The 19,647-nt window shown below is 38.2% G+C and overlaps 3 protein-coding genes across 7 annotated transcripts; all 3 read right to left on the bottom strand.

Moving 5' to 3' along the window:
* Window position 1: 1 nt before the first annotated feature.
* On the bottom strand, window positions 2-2,434 carry LOC149740187 (uncharacterized). The gene has a single exon (XM_089871587.1). It carries the CDS (start codon window positions 1,750-1,752, stop codon window positions 256-258), a length of 1,497 nt encoding a protein of 498 aa, XP_089727713.1. The 5' UTR covers window positions 1,753-2,434; the 3' UTR covers window positions 2-255.
* A 138-nt stretch (window positions 2,435-2,572) lies between these two features.
* LOC149740186 (uncharacterized) lies at window positions 2,573-10,089 on the bottom strand. Of its 5 annotated transcripts, none has more exons than XM_089871596.1 (5): window positions 9,930-10,089; window positions 9,485-9,644; window positions 9,179-9,358; window positions 3,482-3,679; window positions 2,573-3,406 (listed from the first exon to the last, which is right to left on the bottom strand). In XM_089871596.1, exons 1-5 carry the CDS (start codon window positions 10,020-10,022, stop codon window positions 2,853-2,855), a joined length of 1,185 nt encoding a protein of 394 aa, XP_089727722.1. In that variant the 5' UTR covers window positions 10,023-10,089; the 3' UTR covers window positions 2,573-2,852. The 5 variants fall into 5 exon arrangements, with proteins under 5 accessions (XP_089727722.1, XP_089727723.1, XP_089727720.1 ...); XM_089871597.1 differs by having other exon boundaries at window positions 2,573-3,358; XM_089871594.1 differs by having other exon boundaries at window positions 2,573-3,679.
* Window positions 10,090-13,463: 3,374 nt separating this feature from the next.
* LOC149740185 (uncharacterized) lies at window positions 13,464-19,576 on the bottom strand. Its single transcript, XM_089871574.1, has 2 exons — window positions 17,224-19,576; window positions 13,464-14,841 (listed from the first exon to the last, which is right to left on the bottom strand). The coding sequence occupies exons 1-2, from the start codon at window positions 18,748-18,750 to the stop codon at window positions 14,164-14,166; spliced, it is 2,205 nt and encodes a 734-aa protein (XP_089727700.1). The 5' UTR covers window positions 18,751-19,576; the 3' UTR covers window positions 13,464-14,163.
* Between the last annotated feature and the right edge of the window lie 71 nt (window positions 19,577-19,647).

The raw sequence follows: 19,647 nt of genomic DNA, 5'->3' as shown, positions 1-19,647 counted from the left end.
ACTATAAGAAATTAAATTCATTTCATTAAAAAATTACTTAAAAATATAAGGTATATATATTATATATTATATATAAAACGTAAACACTTTTCCAAATTTGGTAACTGAATACAGGTTTATTAAATTGCAAGACAATTGTAAAAGTATAGGCTATAGCCAACAGTTTATTAAATTGGCAAAATTGCATGAGCTTTTTATGCAAGGTTTAAATTGGTAAACACAAACAAAGGTTATTCCAGTGATTGGTTACTGAAATTAATCTTCTGGTGTGTCATATTTTATATTAACATTTAATTTTTGGTCAGAAATACGTTGTTTTAACATCATGTAGTCAGAAAAAGTAATCTGCTCACAAAATCGAATATCTATTTCACAAACTTGATTTTCATTTAACATAAGATCACAGGTTGTAACTGACAATGCATTGCAGCGAAACAGAGAAATACGCTCCAAAACAACAAAGCAATTTTCAAAACACCATGTTAAAAATTCATTCATTTCATGCGCATTGCAGCACGATAATTGAAAACTTTTCAAGGTATTTACTGAGGCAATACATATTTCTTTAAGAGCAATGAAAATGGGGGTGTTTAGATGCTCAGTTATTATATTAACTGTCAAACATTCTAAATTTGACCAGACAGAAGAATTCTGGTCTTCAGCAATAAAATTGGCAGAGGTTATATGGGAAATAAAAGATTCTTCAAGTACTTGGTGATGTTGAGACCATTCTTCAATGTCTGAAACCTGAATGTCTAATTTCGTTATATAACTACAGCAGGCACCAACATATTTTAGAAAATGAAAAGGCAGTCGCCAATATACAGTAAATGTTGTGAGCGACTTTAAAATACTTAAAACATAAAATAATTCATCACAATGAGTTGAGCTGGTTGTGAACAGAGTGAGGTGTTTAAGGTTCTGAACAGTTTGCAACATAAGTGGCAGACTTTTATTGGTCAACAAGCTTAATGTGTCTAGGTACATATCTTTAGAACCATGCAAATTCAATGGTAATGGGCTGTCAGATTGTTCACAGATGATTGCTATTGCTTTCCAGAAATGATCAACTGACAAACGTAGGATCTGAGGACTCCAAAATTTTAAAACTTTGGCCACTAAGTTTACATCTGCCTCACAATACCACATATGCAAAATTTTGACAGTTTTGCTAAACATTGTTAGCTTGGTGTTGCTTTGTTTGGAATCAATACAAAACAAACTCTGTATTCCAGCAAGAGACAACCGGGAGGAACCGCTTATGTTTAACACACTAAGAACTTTGCAGTTTTGACCAACCACTTTTGCTGTGTTATCATCAAAATTTGTATGCGACACATCAAGGGTTTGTAAAGTTTTGCAAAATTGCAGAACAATAGCAGCCAGTTTTTGCGAGGAAACTCTATTGCAATTAGCAAGGTTCAGATTAGTGAGTTTTACACATCTTGTTATGATGACATTTATAAGTGCATCATTCACTAATGAATTGCACATCTTTAAGTCCAGAACACTAATATTCGGTACAATTAATAGCTGTAAATAAAGCCTGGTCATTTTTCTTCGTGCACAAATGCGTTCTAGGATTCTGGAAACAGAGTCACCGTCTAAACAGTCAAATGGGCCAATGATATATCTAAGTTGATTTGAACCATACTGTTCTCTGTAGTCACTTGACCAAACCTTGTTCATGTTTTCTGCAATATTGGAAATTGACATTTCCCGAAGACTTCTGGGGATTTGTCGTCTTGGCATTTTAATACAACAGTTTGTATCACAAATTTACACCATTTAAAGAACAGTTTAAACGTTAAATTAATTTAAAGCTAAACACTATTGGTTCTGTTTGAGTAACAATTATCATAAAATTATTTATTATACTTAAGTGTGGAACTATTTTCTTATTCACTTCTAAAATGCAGTGCTCTATAAAGGACTAAACCACCGACGTTACAACATCGTTAATTAGAAATCACGCTGTATAGAGTCTCACCATAGGGGGTTATCCGTATAAAAAACTTTTTTTATTTGAATGCAAGCGCGATTCTATATAAACGAATTTAGATGTGTACTCTGTCTGCGAAGTTTTACTGTGCTGTGAATATATATGATCAGTATTGCACAGTGAAAATTACATATGTAGTACCATAATACTCTCGAAGAGAGTACTATAGAGTAAAATGGGACACATTTTTGACACAATGACACATATAAGTATATAAATAGTTTGATCGTGTTTTAAACAGTTAACAACGGACCAGGGAGACGCGAGGATATAATTTTATAATAATTCTATAATTTTTGTTTACTACCAAATGGGACAAAGAAACAGAATGAAATGGTGTCCCGCATTCCCCCACCCTAGTATATACAAAGTAAAATGGCTGGATACATTTGAAACAGTAATTGAGGCATGTTTGACGTCATTCTTGACATGAGGTCCTCGAACGCACGAGGCACTATATAGACTGTAAAATAAATAAATAAGTTTTGATTTGAAACTTGCTTAGTATACTCTGGTTCTATTGGGGCATCCCGTTGTACAACTTTTGTTACTGATAAACAAATTGAGGGATTTATCATGAATAATGAAATGTATTACAAGTATGTGTGAACGTAAATGAGATGAAGTAAATCTTAAAGCATATTCCAAAGGCAATAAAAATACACTATGACACGTATACAATGAGTTAATAGAACATGCAATGGATTAACCTTATAAGGATAAGTAAATACTTGAGGCACAGAGCTACAAGCAACAAAGGCATTTATTCAACACTTTACTCTGGTTGTCATGGTTTCAAGTAGGGTTCCACTTATTTTTTATACAGTACTACAAAGTTAGTTGCAATCTCTTATATTCTTCCAATGTTGCTGTCAAGTGGTACAGTATCTGGGTACTCTACACTACCACGGCACGACACAACAGCAGCCATAATGGCAGCAAGCACAGTAAAAATAAAAGCTACATAACTGAAGTACATGGAATATCCGAATACAGGATCCATGTGGCCAAAAGTTTGCATTAGAGATTGAGTCATGGAAGATGTAGCATTGCCATCCAAAACACCGAACCCAGGAACTATAGAAGAACCCCTACTGTTTTCATTAGGGCTTACTGATTCAGAAAGTACAGATGAGGAATCTTCATGTGGAACATTGCTTCCCAAGTCAGGCAAAGATGATGGATCAAAACCATTAGTACCACCTCCAACAAAACTAGGCAAAGATGAGGGATCAAAATTGTTTGTGCCATCGTTATTAGGACCAGGCAAAGATGAGGGATTGTCACCATTTGTACCAGCATTAAAACCAGGCAAAGATGATGGATCAAAATTATTTGTACCATTACCACCTAAACCTGGTAAGGATAAGGGATCAAAATTGTTTGTACCATCACCACCGAAACCTGGTAAGGATGAGGGATCAAAATTGTTTGTACCATTACCACCAAAACCGGACAAAGTAGATGGGTCATAACTACCTGTACCATCGGTATTAAAACCAGGAAAAGATGAACCATCACTACCTATTGAAGGAATTGATCCACCCGCAGGAAACAAACTTCCCGGCATTATTTTAGTAAAGGTTTTTCCAAGTTGTGCCATCCAAGGCAGTGGTTGGTGAACCAACTGGCTTTGTGGGACCGTGTAAGCCAAGGCTCCAGCAAGGATAAAGATTGCTGCAAAATTAAAATCATAAAATGCATTCTGACATAAAGGTTTATACATTTTGTATTGATAGTCGTGTTTTTCTGTTAGCTAAGTTAATATATAAAGATTTATATTATTAAATTGTAAAAAAAAATAATAAATTTGTCTACAGTGAAGTATGTCTGATATAATTACTCAGAAGATTTCACCAGCTCTAACCTAAGGTTGGTCAACCGTAAGTGACCTTCTCTTTATGGCTCCCGTATTAAGTTATTTTAGATTGATGACATAAACCTTCATTGCTGTTTAGTTATTTATCATTTATCATTAAACTGGAGCCATATCTATTGATTATTACAGTAAAAAAATCATTTTAGTTCAACCCAACACTTGATTGTTACTTTAGCAGAGCGTCTTATGCTATAAAAAAGTTTTAACAAAAATAAGATCACAACATAACAGTGCAACTGCAGTATGCCTACAGGCAAATAAAGTGAATTACAGGCAGGTCAAATAGGTTTTGTTAAGGACAGGATCCAAAGGTCAAATGCTGTCTGACCTGGTCTACAAAAATAAATAGTGCTCTATTTTACAATAACAAATACCAATACATACCCGCAATAAACAGCGCAATGGCACCAATTCCATTGTACAGACGAGCGAGTACCTTTCTTCTGCTGCTCATTGAAACAGAACAAACAGATAGGCCAACCAACACTGCCCCAAACAGTAGAACCAGGAGAGAAAACGCAAGTAGACCAATAGTGACTTTTACAAATGAATCCATTGAGTTAACTTAAAACAACAAAGAAATATGTTGGTGATTAAAATTAACTTGACCAACAATAGGGTTCATTATTTTTAGAAAGCCCCACTTGTGGGACCATGTATACTGGGTTGGGGTAAGATGGGACACCTTTAGCACATAATATTTAAATATCCTGTTCTTGTTTTGAACAATTGACAACGGTGTATTGGAGTCGTGAGGATATGGTTACATAATTCTTTTAGTGGTTTTTGTTTACTTCTAAATGGGATGAGAAAATAGAATAAAAACGTGTCTCATATTTCCCCAACCCCTTATTTAGTGGGGTGGGGGAAGATAGGACACCTTTAGCACAAAATATATAAATATCCTGATCGTGTTTAAACAACTAACAACGGTCTATGAAAGTCGCGAGGACAAGTTTTTTTAATTCTTTAAATGTTCTTTGTTTACTACCAAAATGTACGAGAAAATAGAATGAAAAGGTGTCCCATCTTTCCCCATCCTACTAAATTATATTACCACATAGCATAAACGTTAAAATGAAGCGACCCACCTGGCAGACCAACGGCGGAATGCAGCTGCATAAAAGAGAACGATATTTGGAAAAGTCCAGTAGTAATACAGATGTCACCATTCATCATTTTTGTGATGGATGGAGGCAGTTCAGCTGCACCTCCTGCCGATTGCATCATGCTGGTGGTATCCATACACGCCTGCGCGAAAGAGTTACCATGTTTAAATCGGTAAAATAACGACAGTCAAGTTCAAATTCTCATCTGTGCAAATTATTAAATTATTCGCCACTTTAACCTTTACTTTACAATAAAACTCCTTCTTAAATGCAAAAAAAATATATTTAAAGTAACTTACCGTCATCCAGCAGTTAGTAGCCAGTGACAAAATAATGCATATCATCGCTAAAAACGATACAACGATCGTGGAAACTTGCAGACACCTTGACATTATTCTTACTATTAATTTGTCTGTGAAATTACTAAATCTGCAAAGCGAAGTTTCACATAAATACGAACACTAGCAGATATTGACTTTAGTGATATACATGCTAAATACTTTGTTTCCAAAGCACTGACCAAACAGGTACGGCGTTATCGTCCACGAACTCACTCACAGTGTACTTCGCTACACAATTTATCGGCGCCACACGGGAAGTAGAAAGGAGAGATAAACAAGAGGGAAACCGCAGGCTGTTTTGAAGGGTATATAAAACTTGCTTACGACGAACATTCTGAACTATCTTCTCGTTTACATAACACGCTGCTTAACGAAAGCGTAAGAGCCTGTCTTGGTAAAACTTTTTTTCGGACGTGTTTAGGGGTTTGATTGACATAATTGCTTCCCTTGGCCTACAAGTTTCCGTTGTCACAAATAACTCTTGCACACACAGATTTATATATAACCGAATAAAATTTGCCCGTTGCGGCGAAACCAAATCAATTAAACACAGTTAAATATATGGGCTACGTATACGTATAACGATACATTTTTCGTAAACATAGTGGAACGGCGAGACATTGCCTAGGCTGCATAACACAAACAAGTTGTTCTTTACAGCACTATCTGCGATTTTGATTTGTAATGTTGTACAAGATGGAAGTTCAAAGAAACGTGAGATACGCTACTGTTTCTCAAAGCTTACATCATTCTTAGCGCACTAGTTTGAATAAACTGCAGAACGCTTGCATTATTCATTAGTCTAAAATTACAAATGAGCACAACGTGCTGGCGTGCTAAAACGAAAACATAACGCGCCGGCGTTGGCCCTCTGCCCTTTACTACTTGACTAAAATACGCGCCCAGGGCAAGCAAGTCAAGCGTATAAGATTTTCTGCCATAGACAAGTCAAGAAATTAAAGTTCGGCCTGGTCAAGATTTCCGTAACCAAACATTTGCCCATAATGACTTTTGGGAACTTATTAAATGAGTGTTTTGCGCAACGAAAAAATTCACACATAGGCAGAAAAATGTCGCACTACAAACTTTCAAACTGACTAAAAATATTCGTTCTGAGACTAGCGTTGATAAATAACAAGTCCTTTGGGAAAAAGTTTCAGTTTTCATGTGTCTCATGAATGATTAATGTTAAATACTGAATACGTCACCTTGCGTAAAGTACAAGATACCGTTTACAAGCAGTGGTAAAATAATTAAACGATCTCAACGTTAGCGTCAACGATACACATGTCTTTCTTTATTTTCTATCGGACTCGGCACCACTTCAAAACTATCAAATAACGTGCTACATTGAAACATATAGTTATGTGTAAACAACAGCTTTGAAACTACCAAAGGCGTCGTCAAATTATCGAATATTTTATCGATTGGATCGTGTACAAATATTTTGTGTCGTCGTTATTGCGAAATAAAGGAGAAACGTGAGAAGCGCAGGAAACAGGGGGCTTTCCACCGGCCTTCCACATAGCTCAATGACGTCAACTTTCTTATTCTCACACAACACGAGGCGAGTTCACGAAGGCAATATCGAACACATTAATTATTTAAATCTACAGTAGATAAATCAAAGCATTTGACCTATAGGTTGCGATAGTGTATTGTAGAAATATTTTAAGTTCTTTTGGAAGGAAGGTATAGCGATGATCAAACTACACACTCTGATATATATTCTGTATTGTAGCATCTTTTCTGCACCATACAATTCATAATCGTTGACAAGTTACCATGACAGTAGGTTTGTGGGTATTTATTTCTAATATATTTTTCCCTGTTTCTGTATGGTTGAGACTTTGGACAACCCGTCAGTAACCACATTTTTTTACTCATGGACGTTTTCTATGGACGTAAGCACCAACGGTGTTTGAAAAATCGATCCAGGTTTGATCCGGTTTTATAGGGTTACGAAGCGACGAAATCCTATTAATTTAATAAAACTGTATAACCAAAGGTCACGATCAAAGAATATCCTGCAAGTATATTCCTTACTATATATAATGCAAAATCTTATCACATAGAATGGCTAGAGGTTTGAAACTGTACATTTATTTCAATATTTCAAGGACGTGGAACAAAAATGATTTAAAAAATACACACAAAACCAAATCTTCATGCATTATAAGCCAAGTTATATCGTAGAAAAAAGCGTTAGTCATTGCTTAAGAGTTAATCCAAACATGCATGCTGTTCCGTATTATGTAAACATAAAGGCTCTACAATATTTTTGGGAATTACAATTCGATTACTTTTTATCAACCAATTTTACCTTACGGTAATAGAAAGCAAGTCACAATACAAGATTTATGTACAAAATGCAAACAGAATAAGGTTTGTGCGGTAAGTTGCGCTAATATTCATTCCAGTCTTGTTTAAATTGTGTTTTGAATGAAACCATCTTTACATCTTATATCTTTCCAAAGTTGGTGTCAAGTGGCACAGTATCTGGATACTCTCCACCCCCGCGGCGTGAAGCGACAGCGGCAAAGATCGCGGAAAGAAGAGCGAAAATGAAGGCGACGTAGCTAAGGTATAGGGAATATCCAAACATCGGGTCAATGCTGCCTAACAGGTTTTGTAGCATGGTCGAATCCATTCCACTTATTTGCCTCTTCTTCCTGCCTGTGCCCATCATATCCCCCAAGTGTTGGAGGGAAGACGAATCTAGGTTTCCAAGATTGCCAAATCCCGGCGGCAAAGAGGAGCTGCTTTCACTATTTCCTCCAAGATGACTTAAATCAGGAATTGATGGTAGGCTTCCATCGTGGCCTCCGAGGTTGTTCAATCCGGAAAACGAAGAGCTGCCAGGCATGTTCTGCAAACCTCCAGCCATTATATTCTGGAAGGTTTTTCCGAGTTGTGCCATCCAAGGAAGTGGTTGGTGAACTAGTCGACTTTGTGGGACCGTGTAAGCCAAAGCTCCAGCAAGGATAAAGATTGCTGCAAAAAGGGGCAAATCATTCTTTGAAATCATTCATTGTTTTTCAATATGATTGGAATGATTGGAAATCATATTGGAAATCATTCTAATAAACAATGTAGGCAGCAAGTAAAACTAACACTGATCTATTTTGTCATTTAATCGATGTGTCCTATATCGCAAACAAAAACAGCTGTTTTATTGATTATTTACGGAACAGTATACTGAGCTTCAGCGAACCGTATCCATAAAGTTTGATTTGGAAAATATTTTCTATTTAAAGCAATTACTTTTAATATAACGCAAACACACAGGCGGTTTTATTGTGACTACACGGGACCGAACAGAACTTGAATTAACGAAAGTTGGAAATAAGTTATTCCATACACGTGATGCTGGAATGGTGTTAGAACGCAAGTTTCGTGTAAAAGAAATTATAAGGCAAACCTCGTGTGAACAAAAGAATGTTCACGAGTTACTCCCGTATGAGACCTTAACGCAAAAGTATATTATGTTTTATGATCCTGGCCATAGTGCAAAACTAATATTGTGTTTATATTTTTTAATAAAGATTTGACTCTGGCCTTGAGGAGTATCTATTGATTTTAGGAGAGACAGTATCATTCCGCTGTAATTAAATCTAACGCATGATCTTTTAAAAATAAGGTAAATGTTATTCGTAAACTCGTATTTGCATTGACGAAATCATATTTATATACCGCATATTGGTGCACATAAGTGCATATCGATGCATACAGATCTACAACCTGCTGTCGGCTTGTTTATTATAGCGACATTTGGAACGGCGGGGTCAAATAGTCAGGTAAGTACAAAGAATTCTACAATCAGTAAACATCATTGAAAATTACATACCCCCGAAAAACAAAACCACGGCTCCAATTCCATTGTACATTCGTGCGATCGCCTTACGTTGGCTGCTCATTGAAACGGAACAAACAGCAAGAATTATGAGTATGCCCCCAACCAAGAGCAGTAGAAGCGAAAAGCTGAAAAGCCCGATTGTAATTTTCAGAAAAGCGTCCATAGAGTTGGCTGTAACAAAGAAATACATTTTAGTACACTCCTGGCGCATTCCATATGTTTACCACGTCACATCAAACAGTATCATATATAACCACATTGTGTTATTTATCGCATATGGGATTTTCTGTGACCCACCTGGCAGATCAACAGCTGAGTGCATGTTCATGAAAGAGTATGATACTTTAAAAAGTCCGGTGTCGAAGCATATTTTTCCGTTAAACATTGCTTTGGCGGAATCAGGAATCTGAACAATTGCCGCCGCCATTGCCAGTATATGCTTTGCATCCATGCAAGCCTGCAAGCACAAATTCGTGTATTATAAAACCAAAATGTTGGGAGCCACAATACTGTGGAGTAAGATGGGATACCGTTAGCATCTAAATCCCATATTTCCTGTTTTTTTATTTGAACAGTTAACAACGCTTTAACAACGAGTCGCAGGGCTATGGTATATAATTCTGTAAATATTCTATGTTTACTACCGGTCAAAATGTAAGAAGAAAATAGAATAAAAACACGATCCATCTTACCCTACCCAAATCAGGAAATAAGTTTGATACTTAGTTTAAATTAGACTCACCGTCATCCAGGATGTAGTGACAAACGACACGATGACAAATATCATCGCTGCTAAAGCGAGGACAATCGAAGAAATTTGGAGACACCTTGACATTATTTCCCCTATAGTTTTCCGCCTACTTTGAAAACTTTATTAATCTGCAGATTGTAACAGAAAGTATGTATAAAACAAACGAAGTTCGTGTACGTAAAACTTGATAAACATGGCGCATACTCAACGAACTGTACAAACAAATCCAAGCACTTTTGCGCTCAAGTAACCCTACAACCCAGAGACCTTATTAAAAGAGAAAGAGAAGATACTAAGAAACAGCTAAACAACTACCAGAGTTACAAAAAAGGCTCTAAACATCCCAAACAAAATCCGACGCTCCCACGCGTGACGTTCTTTATAGCCAAAGCTATTAATGGCGCTATTCATGTGTTTATGTTTTAAGTTTGGAATTAATTATCAAATATCAACAAATACGAGCTCCTTGGTTGCTACGAAACGCAACTTGTATTGAATCAGAAATTAAAACGCCAGCTATATAGTTAATATAGTAAGGGCGTTACGAAAGCTTTTTCTTTGATTTATTTACACGCTAAAACAATACAAAATAGAAACTGCTAAAAGCATTTGTTATTTCTGCATATTTGTTAGCGTTCAGACTTACTTCTATTTAACTATACCAAACAACGTTTCTGTCCAACACATCTCTGCTTTACATTGCGTTCGATCTGAACCCAACCACTCAATTAGCTTTCATTAGTTATATGGGAAATTGCAAACTTCCACACTTCCGCCAGTTTAAGCGTAATGTGATGACTAACGTTATCATTAATTTCCAACCTACGTACAGTGTATAATTAGTCATTTTAAATTACCTATTCATGTTACAATCTTGATTCGTTAAACGTATTCTGCTAAGTTACCACTCGACCTACGTCTGTAACCAAATGAAAACGCGGAAGTTGTGACTATATTTCCATCGTGTGATTTAGAACTGAAGAAAAAGGCAACAGTGAAAATATGCGCCCTACTTAACAAGTGAAGCGTAACTGTAAGATGGTTGCTCCACACTTATAAGACAGGTTATCGAATACCCGACTTGCTAAATTGAAGGCAACGTCTTTTCTCTTTATCTACTTCAGCGATTATATATTTTGTTTTTCAGTTCGGAAATGATAAGCGCATCGCGGCGCATCTTTAGTCAACAATCTAAAAACAGTATATTTTTTTAATCGTTAAAAACAGTGACACCTACACGCAGATGCTGATTGCTCATTGGTAACAGGTGTTTTGACAAAGCCCGCTTTAAGCTAGAAAAAACTATTAAACCTATACAGCCCTAGGCGGTAGTTATTTCGGAGTGCTATTAGTCATACATGCGAATGACAGTAAACAACATTTTCACGAGGTACAGTTAACCACATAATGTTCAAGATGTTTAAAGGTGTCGTTTTGCCGCCTTGCCACCTCAACGCTATGCCTAAGTAACACAGTGACACGTTTTATGAAACGTATTTTAAGCAAAATCTGCACTGTTTCAAATTGTTCGGATCCGTGTGTTATCGCTCGATGCACACGTCATTACAGTGGAACTTAATACAACTCGTGAGCGGCAAACTTGTCAGCCTTGTAACTTTAACCTGTACCTTCAGGCAGAAAAAGCTCCTGGCATCAACTCAAGAATGATTAAACTTATATTTGACGTAGCCGTTATTACGGCTGGCGGCAGGATTGAGAAGCGAGGGTGCTTCCCGTTCAGCTAGTTCTTCGAAACGATGACGTCAGGTTACTTGCTCTCAACGAGAAGGAAGTTCAGCGTGGTAAAATCGAACACATCAATAATTGAAACTCACGGTTCTTATAAACCAAGGCGTGTTATACCGCAAGCGAGTCTCATGATCGGATTAATTTTATAAACAGATGAAACAAGGTGACTGAAATTTATAGAAAAAGTAAACCGCATCAACCTAAAAATGTATTTAACAAAATACCGGTAGTTAATTATAGAAAAACTGCTGACTATATACACGTAGTATGGTGTAGAAAGATGGAAAACCTTTTTATTCTATTTTCCCGTTCCATTTGATGGCAAACAAATAAAGTTCAAAGAAATATAAAAACACAATAAGGGTATTCGGATATTATGTTCTAAAGGTGTCCCATCTTCCCCACTCTGAAATACATCATCTAAAGTGCCGAAGGGACATACAAATAAGATAGATACGGTGAGAGCAAAACTAGATGACGCTGCTTACTACGTAACCGACGATATATTTATAAGATTTGTTATATATAGCATTGGTTTAACTTGTGACAATCCTCACAAAATTCCAACAGAGCCGTGTCAATCGGCACAACAACTTGCGATGTGTTGCGGTTAAATGTGCTTTGTCCCGTAACCGGCTATTTTTTGTCCCGTAACCACACCCCAGGGGGGGGGGATAGTCACTGTGGGGAAATAGTCACGGGGGGGAATAGTCACGGCGGGGAAGTAGCCGGGGGGAAATAGCCTAGAACCGCTTTGTCCTTGCATGACAGAAAACGAAAATCGTTATATCGCGGACGGATGTTCTGTTTTATACACGCCTTGCAAACTTACAAGTTGCCACAACAAATCATGTTGTTAATTGTTTAAAACACGATCAGGATATTTAAATATACCCTTTTTGCATGGTAAAAAGTTAATGCGAATAGCGATCCGCATTAACTCGTCATATGATAACTCGCTAACGGCGTTATTTTGCATGTGTAACGGTCTATGAGAGGCGTGTCCTAGGTTGCCCCGACAGGTCACACGAGGGTTGTCGATTGACGAAAACGCGTACGTTGATTTGTTGTAAACGAATTTATTTTGTAAGGGTACGCACGGTACGGTACGTATGTACGCACGGTTTTCTAAAAATATATACACGATTAAATAATACACAGACACTTAAGTGATACACACACACTAGACACACACACAGGGCGTACGGTTTACAAACTATCACACAAAATAATACGATATATAAAAAACATAGCACCTACCGAACAATTTTAGGACAAGATAGCAGGCACACACAGGGCTGATCAGAGGTAAATATTCAAACAAGATGGATGTTGGCAGATATAAATACAACAGTACACTTGGACTGCGAGGTGGTCGGAAAGGAGCGATAAAAAATGATTACCAGCAGCCAAACGTGGCGTAATTGTGACGTCACATAACACATCAAATACACATGCATCAGAAATTAAAATTAGGGGACATAAACAAGCTGCTACAAAGCAAGAGCGAATTATGAAGCAAATTAAGACGTTACAGCATGGTAATTTTGTTTATGCGCGTATCAACATTCAGTAAGCTTATTTTAGCGCAATATTGTTAAATCTAGTTTATAAAATAAGTTTTAACACCTCATGGTGCTATTACCAACTAAATCCTGTAAAAATAATACCCGAAAAAGATTAGGCTCTTAAAAGTGAAACTGTACTTCCACCATACTTTTCTTTACTCGCATAATGCGAGTAACAACCAACCTTCTACAGCAGGTAACACGCTTATGACGTTATGTTACTTATTTATTCGGTTCGTATAAAATCAGGTACACACATAGTATAGCAGCAAATACGTCCGGCCAGTACAATCACAATCAAGAGAGTGCCAACCATTTAATCTGGATAACCGGCCAGCCGACACGTGGTGTTACGTGGCTTTCACCACGTGATCGCTTGCCAAGAATGCGGCAAGAGACGCCGTACTTAATTAGGCGCGGGCAATCACCCGCGGGCTCAACAATGATTACTCGGATTGTTACACTCTCCCCCTCCCACGAAAAAAAAAAAGAAGACATAAAAGACAATACAGCAATGCAAAATACAACTACAGAATCGCGGTAACGAAGTGTGACGAAATGATATCAGCGGGTTCACATACAAAGATAGTACTATTACTAGTTTATCATAAAAAAATGATGTTTGCAAATTCACACAGGTGTAAAATAAATACAAAACAGAACAATTGAAAAAGTGGGGTGAAGTATGTACAATTACACACAATTTCACAAGTACTATGCCATTTTGGGAGACAAAGCCAATAATTTAAACCGTGGCATTATTCATTATTCGTTTTCATATACATAACAAATGTGACAAAAAACAAACGTGAAATAAAAAAAAATAAAAAAAATCTCATCAGGACCAAAACAACACTAAAAATAGGGCATTCCCACACATACACGTGAAACACACGAAACTAATATTACTAGGTGACGTAATTCGACAAAAACGAAGGCGGTCGAACATCACGTTGCGGTCGCGTCGACTGCTGGCGAGTGGTGCGCGGTTCGCCACTCGGTTCACTAGTAGGAAACATGTATACACCACGTTTGGGTAATATGTTTCTCGTTACCCTCTTCGTCATCAGTTCGCTACTTCGTTGTAATTCAGTGTAATCACCGCGACTTCGCTTCAAACGATTGTAGTGTACTCGCTGTCGATTCGATCCGTTTGGTTTTTCGATCACATAGTTGACCGGCGGGTCAACATCTACTACCATATATGGTCCCTTATACGGAAGATGGAATTTCTTCTTTTCTTGTGGGTCTAACACGGTGTTCTGAAGAAGAACCTGATCTCCAATGTTAAAGTTCTCTGGTTTTGTAGTCCGCTTGTCGTAGCGATCCTTCATTGCCTTCCTTCGTCCTATCATTCTCGACTTCACCACTTGATGAACTAGGATCATACGGTCCTGTAGGTCTTTCATCGCGAATGCAGACGGAAGGAATGAACCTCTGCCAACCATTAGGTCACTTGGCAATCGCAACTCGCGGCCTGTAACCAAGTAGTGGGGTGATACACCTGTCTCTTCATGCTTACTTGCGTTGTAGGTAGCACAAATCGAAGACACTGCTTCGTCCCAAGAAAGTGGATCGTTCTGCACATAATTCTTTAACATAGCAATTATTGTCCGGTTATTGCGTTCGACACCACCGTTGCCCATCGGATGGTAGCTTGTAGTTTTGGATTGCTTGCAGCCCAACAACTTAACTAGTTCTTGAAACAGAGCACTTTGGAAGTTTCCACCTTGATCGGAATGTATACGTTCGGGTACACCATGCACAGTTATCCATTGGTGGTAGAAGTTCCACGCAGTTTCATTGGCTGTTTGTGATTTCATTGGCCACGCCTGCATGTACTTGCTGTATACGTCACAGGCAACCAAGATATATTTGTTACCATTTGTTGAAGTTGGTAACCCGCCCAAGACATCAATTTCCACACGTTGGAATGGAGAATATTCATCGGATGGAACCAACTCTGCTCTTGGGCGTTTGGTCGGTTCCTTTCTTAGATCACACATCGTACATTTTTGACAATACTCTGCGGTGTCTTGCCTCCACCGAGCCCAGTAAAATCGTTGTGATAGCTTTGCTGATGTGCGATCAAATCCCAAATGACCACCGCCATGAGCCGAATCGTGCAATGAAAGGAGTACTTTGTCTCTCAACTGTTCTGGAACAACAAGTTGTAACTTTGTGTTTGTTAATTTATCTTCACTTTTACGATATAAACATTTATCAATAATGACCAGTTCACCATAAATCGCCCAGTAGTGCCGAAGATCTCTCGAGCAATTTTTAACATTTTTAAATGGGGGTCGTATACCTGATTTAACCCATTGTTTCACAGTATTTAAGTTGTCGTTGGAATTTTGGGCCATTTCTATAAATTCCAATGACCACCTGATGCTGTTCCTCAAATCAATAACGTTAACCTGTTCCGGGAGAGTGTTATTAACATAATTATGGTCAATGGAATATGGGTATTGGTTATCTGTATTGTTTACGACGGTTTTATTGTCTGGTTTACGGCTTAATGCATCTGCATTGCTGTGCTTTACTCCCGGCCGATGAACCAATTTGAATTTAAATTCAGCCAACAATTCGAACCAACGCGCGCATTGACCGTAGATTTCTTTAGATGTCCACATCCATCGCAATGCTGCATGGTCTGTGCGCAACAGAAATGATTTGTCCAAGTAACATCGAAACTTTTTAACCGCATGGACAATCGCTAAAAGTTCCTTACGCGTTGTAGAGTAATTACGCTCGGCTTTTGTCAGAGATCTGCTTGTGTACGCAATTGGGTGTTCTTCGCCATTAACGACCTGCGATAGCACTGCGCCTACTGCAGTATTAGAAGCGTCAGTATCCAGTAGAAATTGTTTTGTAAAGTCGGGGTACGCTAAGACAGGAGGTGATATTAATGCCGATTTCAACTTCGTGAACGAGCTTTCACACTCTTTGTTCCAAGCGAATTGTTTTGGTGTGAGCTTTGTAAGGTCGTACAACGGCGCGGCAACATTTGCGAACTCTTTTACAAATTTTCTGTAATACGATGCAAGTCCAAGGAATTGCCTAACTTCTTTAACGGATTTAGGTGAGGGCCAGGTTGCTATTGTGGAGGTTTTGTTTGGGTCACATGATACGCCCGCTTTTGATACAATATGCCCAAGGAATTTTACTTGTTTTTTAAGAAAGTTGCATTTGGATGGTTTCAGTTTTAGTCCATGAGAAATCAAGCGTTTTAATACTTGATCTAGACATTGCAGATGCTCTGTAAACGATTTGGCATATACAATAATGTCGTCCAGGTATGACAAGGCACCGTTCCATTCCACGCCATTAAGAACGATGCGCATTAACATTTGAAACGTTGACGGTGCGTTAGCCAAGCCAAACGGCATTACATTAAAGTGGAACAACCCTTTGTGACACGTGAAAGCGGTTTTTTCACGATCTTGTTCTTTCATGGGTATTTGCCAGTATCCGGATTTTAAATCCAAGGTGGAAAAATATTGGCAGCCAGATAGTTCATCTAAACAATCATCTACGCGGGGGAGCGGATAACTGTCTTTTTTTGTGCATTGATTAAGCGATCTATAATCGACACAAAATCGCATGTCTCCATCTTTCTTTCGAACAAGAACGACCGGGCTTGACCAAGGGGAATTGGAGCTAGTTATAACGCCCGTATTTTTCATTTCATCAATAAGTTTAGCTACCTTTTTCTTGTGCTCATCCGACATTCTTCGTGGGTGATGTCTGACCGGTGTTGCGTTCTCCGTGTTAATTGTGTGGTTGATCGTAGATGTTTTTCCCAGTTCCTTATCAGACAGGGCGAAAGCGTTTCTGCGTCTTGTTATCAGATCGATCAACGCAGTTTGCTCAACCTGCGACAAAGCTGATAAATCTAAGTTCAATTCCTTCAATAGAACACTGATATCACCATCATCGGATGAAATTTCTATTGGGGTTTGCACTGATTTGCAAATTGTAAAAACATTGTCATAAAAGATGTTTTCTCCCACGATTGGAGAGAGTTTACCAACCACCACACCCGTAGGCAAGTACTTATCTGATGACGTGAAGTTTGCCATTTTTACGGTCACATTATCACCCATGGTTTTTGTTACGCAATTAGCGGTTACAATTTCATAGTTTTCTAAACAATTTTGACTACGTTCAATTATCACATCGTGGGTACCAGAGACACCAAGACTCTTAAATTTACACGGGATAACAATTTCTGTTAAAGCAGGTACTTTCACTGCCTCATTGAGGTAAATATCACAAGTTCTTAAAATACCCGATTTCTTTAACAATGGGAGAGTTCCTCCAGAAGCCGTCAATATCATATTCTTATAGTCGACAACACATTCATTAGATTCGATAAAATCCAGGCCGAGTATGCAAGTTTCAGTTACATCAGGGGAAACGAATGCTCTAAATTGAACTCTCACGCCAGCTACAAAGAATTGAAAAAGGGATGTACCATCCATAGGGATATTATTTCCACCTGCACCCACAAATAGCATATTAGGAGGGGACCCAGACAACTTATGACCGTTCAATAGATCAAAGAATTTTCTAGATATGACTGTGACCGTAGCACCAGTATCTACTAAAGCATATACGGGCTTGTTATTTATATTTATTCTAGCATACCGGTGTTGTTCTCCAGCGATGGTGTGAATTCGATGCCGAGTGATTGCTGGGTTGTTCTCTTCGATGGGTCGGTAGGGTTGTCGCGATTGTCCGTAGCCACGCCAGTGTCGTTTACGTTGGCAGTTTCTGCTAATGTGGCCTCTAACACCACAGTTGAAACAAGTTCTTAAATCTCTTTCAGCAGGTCGTGCGTCGTTTGCTATTTGGTTATGGTTGTGGTGTTGTCTGCGCAATTCCTCCATTTGTTCTTGTAATTGTGTGATCAAGAGTCGTAGGTCCGCCGTTTCCTTTCTTTCATTAGATATAACTGTAACGGATTGACTGATAGGTGCTCGCTCTTCTTTGCCGAGTAGCTTTTTGGCTATTTCGATAAAACTTGGTTGTAATTTGTTTTCGGAACATTGCAGTAATTGTTCAGCCTGATTGCGATTTCTTAACCCATTGATGAGCATGTTGTACATGACGTCATTTCGGATCTGTTTGTCCGATTCACGTGGATATGCCATTTCACCGAGGTTTGTAAGAGCGGTTACAAAACTTCTTCCCGACTCACCGATCGCTTGATTTCTCGAAAATAGTTGCTGTCTGGCTTTCGCACACTGATCAATGCCGCAAACTACTTCTTGCGCGCGTTTCTTAAGGTCTTCGTAACTCAGATTTTGCAGGACTCCATCGATTGGCCGCATGTCGAACTTCGTCTCGTCTGGCAGACTTGAAAGAAAAGCATGTTTCTTGGTTGCTTCGTTTGCGCTCACACTGTCGCAAAAACTTTCAAATGTTAACAGAAAAGAGTTAAAATTCCCTCCTAGTTCATAATTAGGCGGTGGGTAAAAAAAGTTCATTCTAAAATCGTCTTGCTTAAAATCGTCTTGCTTAAAATCTTTTTACTTAAAATCTTCTTGCTATACTGTGCGGTCCCTCTGTGGTCACCAGTGTTACTTATTTATTCGGTTCGTATAAAATCAGGTACACACATAGTATAGCAGCAAATACGTCCGGCCAGTACAATCACAATCAAGAGAGTGCCAACCATTTAATCTGGATAACCGGCCAGCCGACACGTGGTGTTACGTGGCTTTCACCACGTGATCGCTTGCCAAGAATGCGGCAAGAGACGCCGTACTTAATTAGGCGCGGGCAATCACCCGCGGGCTCAACAATGATTACTCGGATTGTTACAGTTATGTGTGTTAACTTTTGTTTTTGCGAGTAAATATGCGAGTACTTATACGCGCATAAAAGTGACCATGCAAAAATGGTAATAGTATGCGCTAAAGGTATCCTATTCCCCCCACCCTAATATACATATTTACAGAAAAGATGTTGTTTTAGTCTTTTGTGTTTAGCCTTTCAACTCACATTCAAACGTGGTGTGCCTTTCACCGCAATAGATGTGTTTAAAACAATCAATATATAGTAGGGAGGGAGAAAACTGAACACCTTTTCATTCTATTTTTCCGACCTATTTGGTAGTAAACAAAAAACTTATAGAATTGTAAAACCGTATCCTCACGACTCCCATATATACCGTTGTTAACTGCTTAAAACCCATCGGGATATTTTGGTATTATGTGCTAAAGGTGTCCCATCTCCCCCCACCCTACTATACTGTCAAATGTAAATCATTTCACAAATGACCTTATATTTTTTAACCCATTTAAACCATCACTTTTTTTAAAAAACACAATTTCCATACAAAAAAATAACACTTTAAAAACAGTCCAAATGCTCGCTATTTT

Source organism: Ciona robusta, chromosome 2 (genome assembly GCF_009617815.1).
Source record: "Ciona robusta chromosome 2, ASM961781v2".
In the NCBI taxonomy this organism is placed as follows: domain Eukaryota; kingdom Metazoa; phylum Chordata; class Ascidiacea; order Phlebobranchia; family Cionidae; genus Ciona; species Ciona robusta.
The sequence above is the reverse complement of the archived record's forward strand: the minus strand, read 5'-3'. Positions and strand labels throughout refer to the sequence as shown.

Bases quoted from the DNA above. Each gene is read 5' to 3' on its own strand.
- LOC149740187 (XM_089871587.1), bottom strand. From the start codon at position 1,752: ATGCCAAGACGACAAATCCCCAGAAGTCTTCGGGAAATGTCAATTTCC.
- LOC149740186 (XM_089871594.1), bottom strand. From the start codon at position 10,022: ATGTCAAGGTGTCTCCAAATTTCTTCGATTGTCCTCGCTTTAGCAGCG. The intron at 9,645-9,929 runs GTGAGTCTAATT...TTGTGCTTGCAG, and splicing joins TCACTACATCCTGGATGACG to GCTTGCATGGATGCAAAGCA. The intron at 3,680-9,178 runs GTATGTAATTTT...TTAATTTTGCAG, and splicing joins CGTGGTTTTGTTTTTCGGGG to CAATCTTTATCCTTGCTGGA.
- LOC149740185 (XM_089871574.1), bottom strand. From the start codon at position 18,750: ATGAACTTTTTTTACCCACCGCCTAATTATGAACTAGGAGGGAATTTT. The intron at 14,842-17,223 runs GTGCAAACCCCA...TTAAAGAATTAT, and splicing joins TTTTTACAATTTGCAAATCA to GTGCAGAACGATCCACTTTC.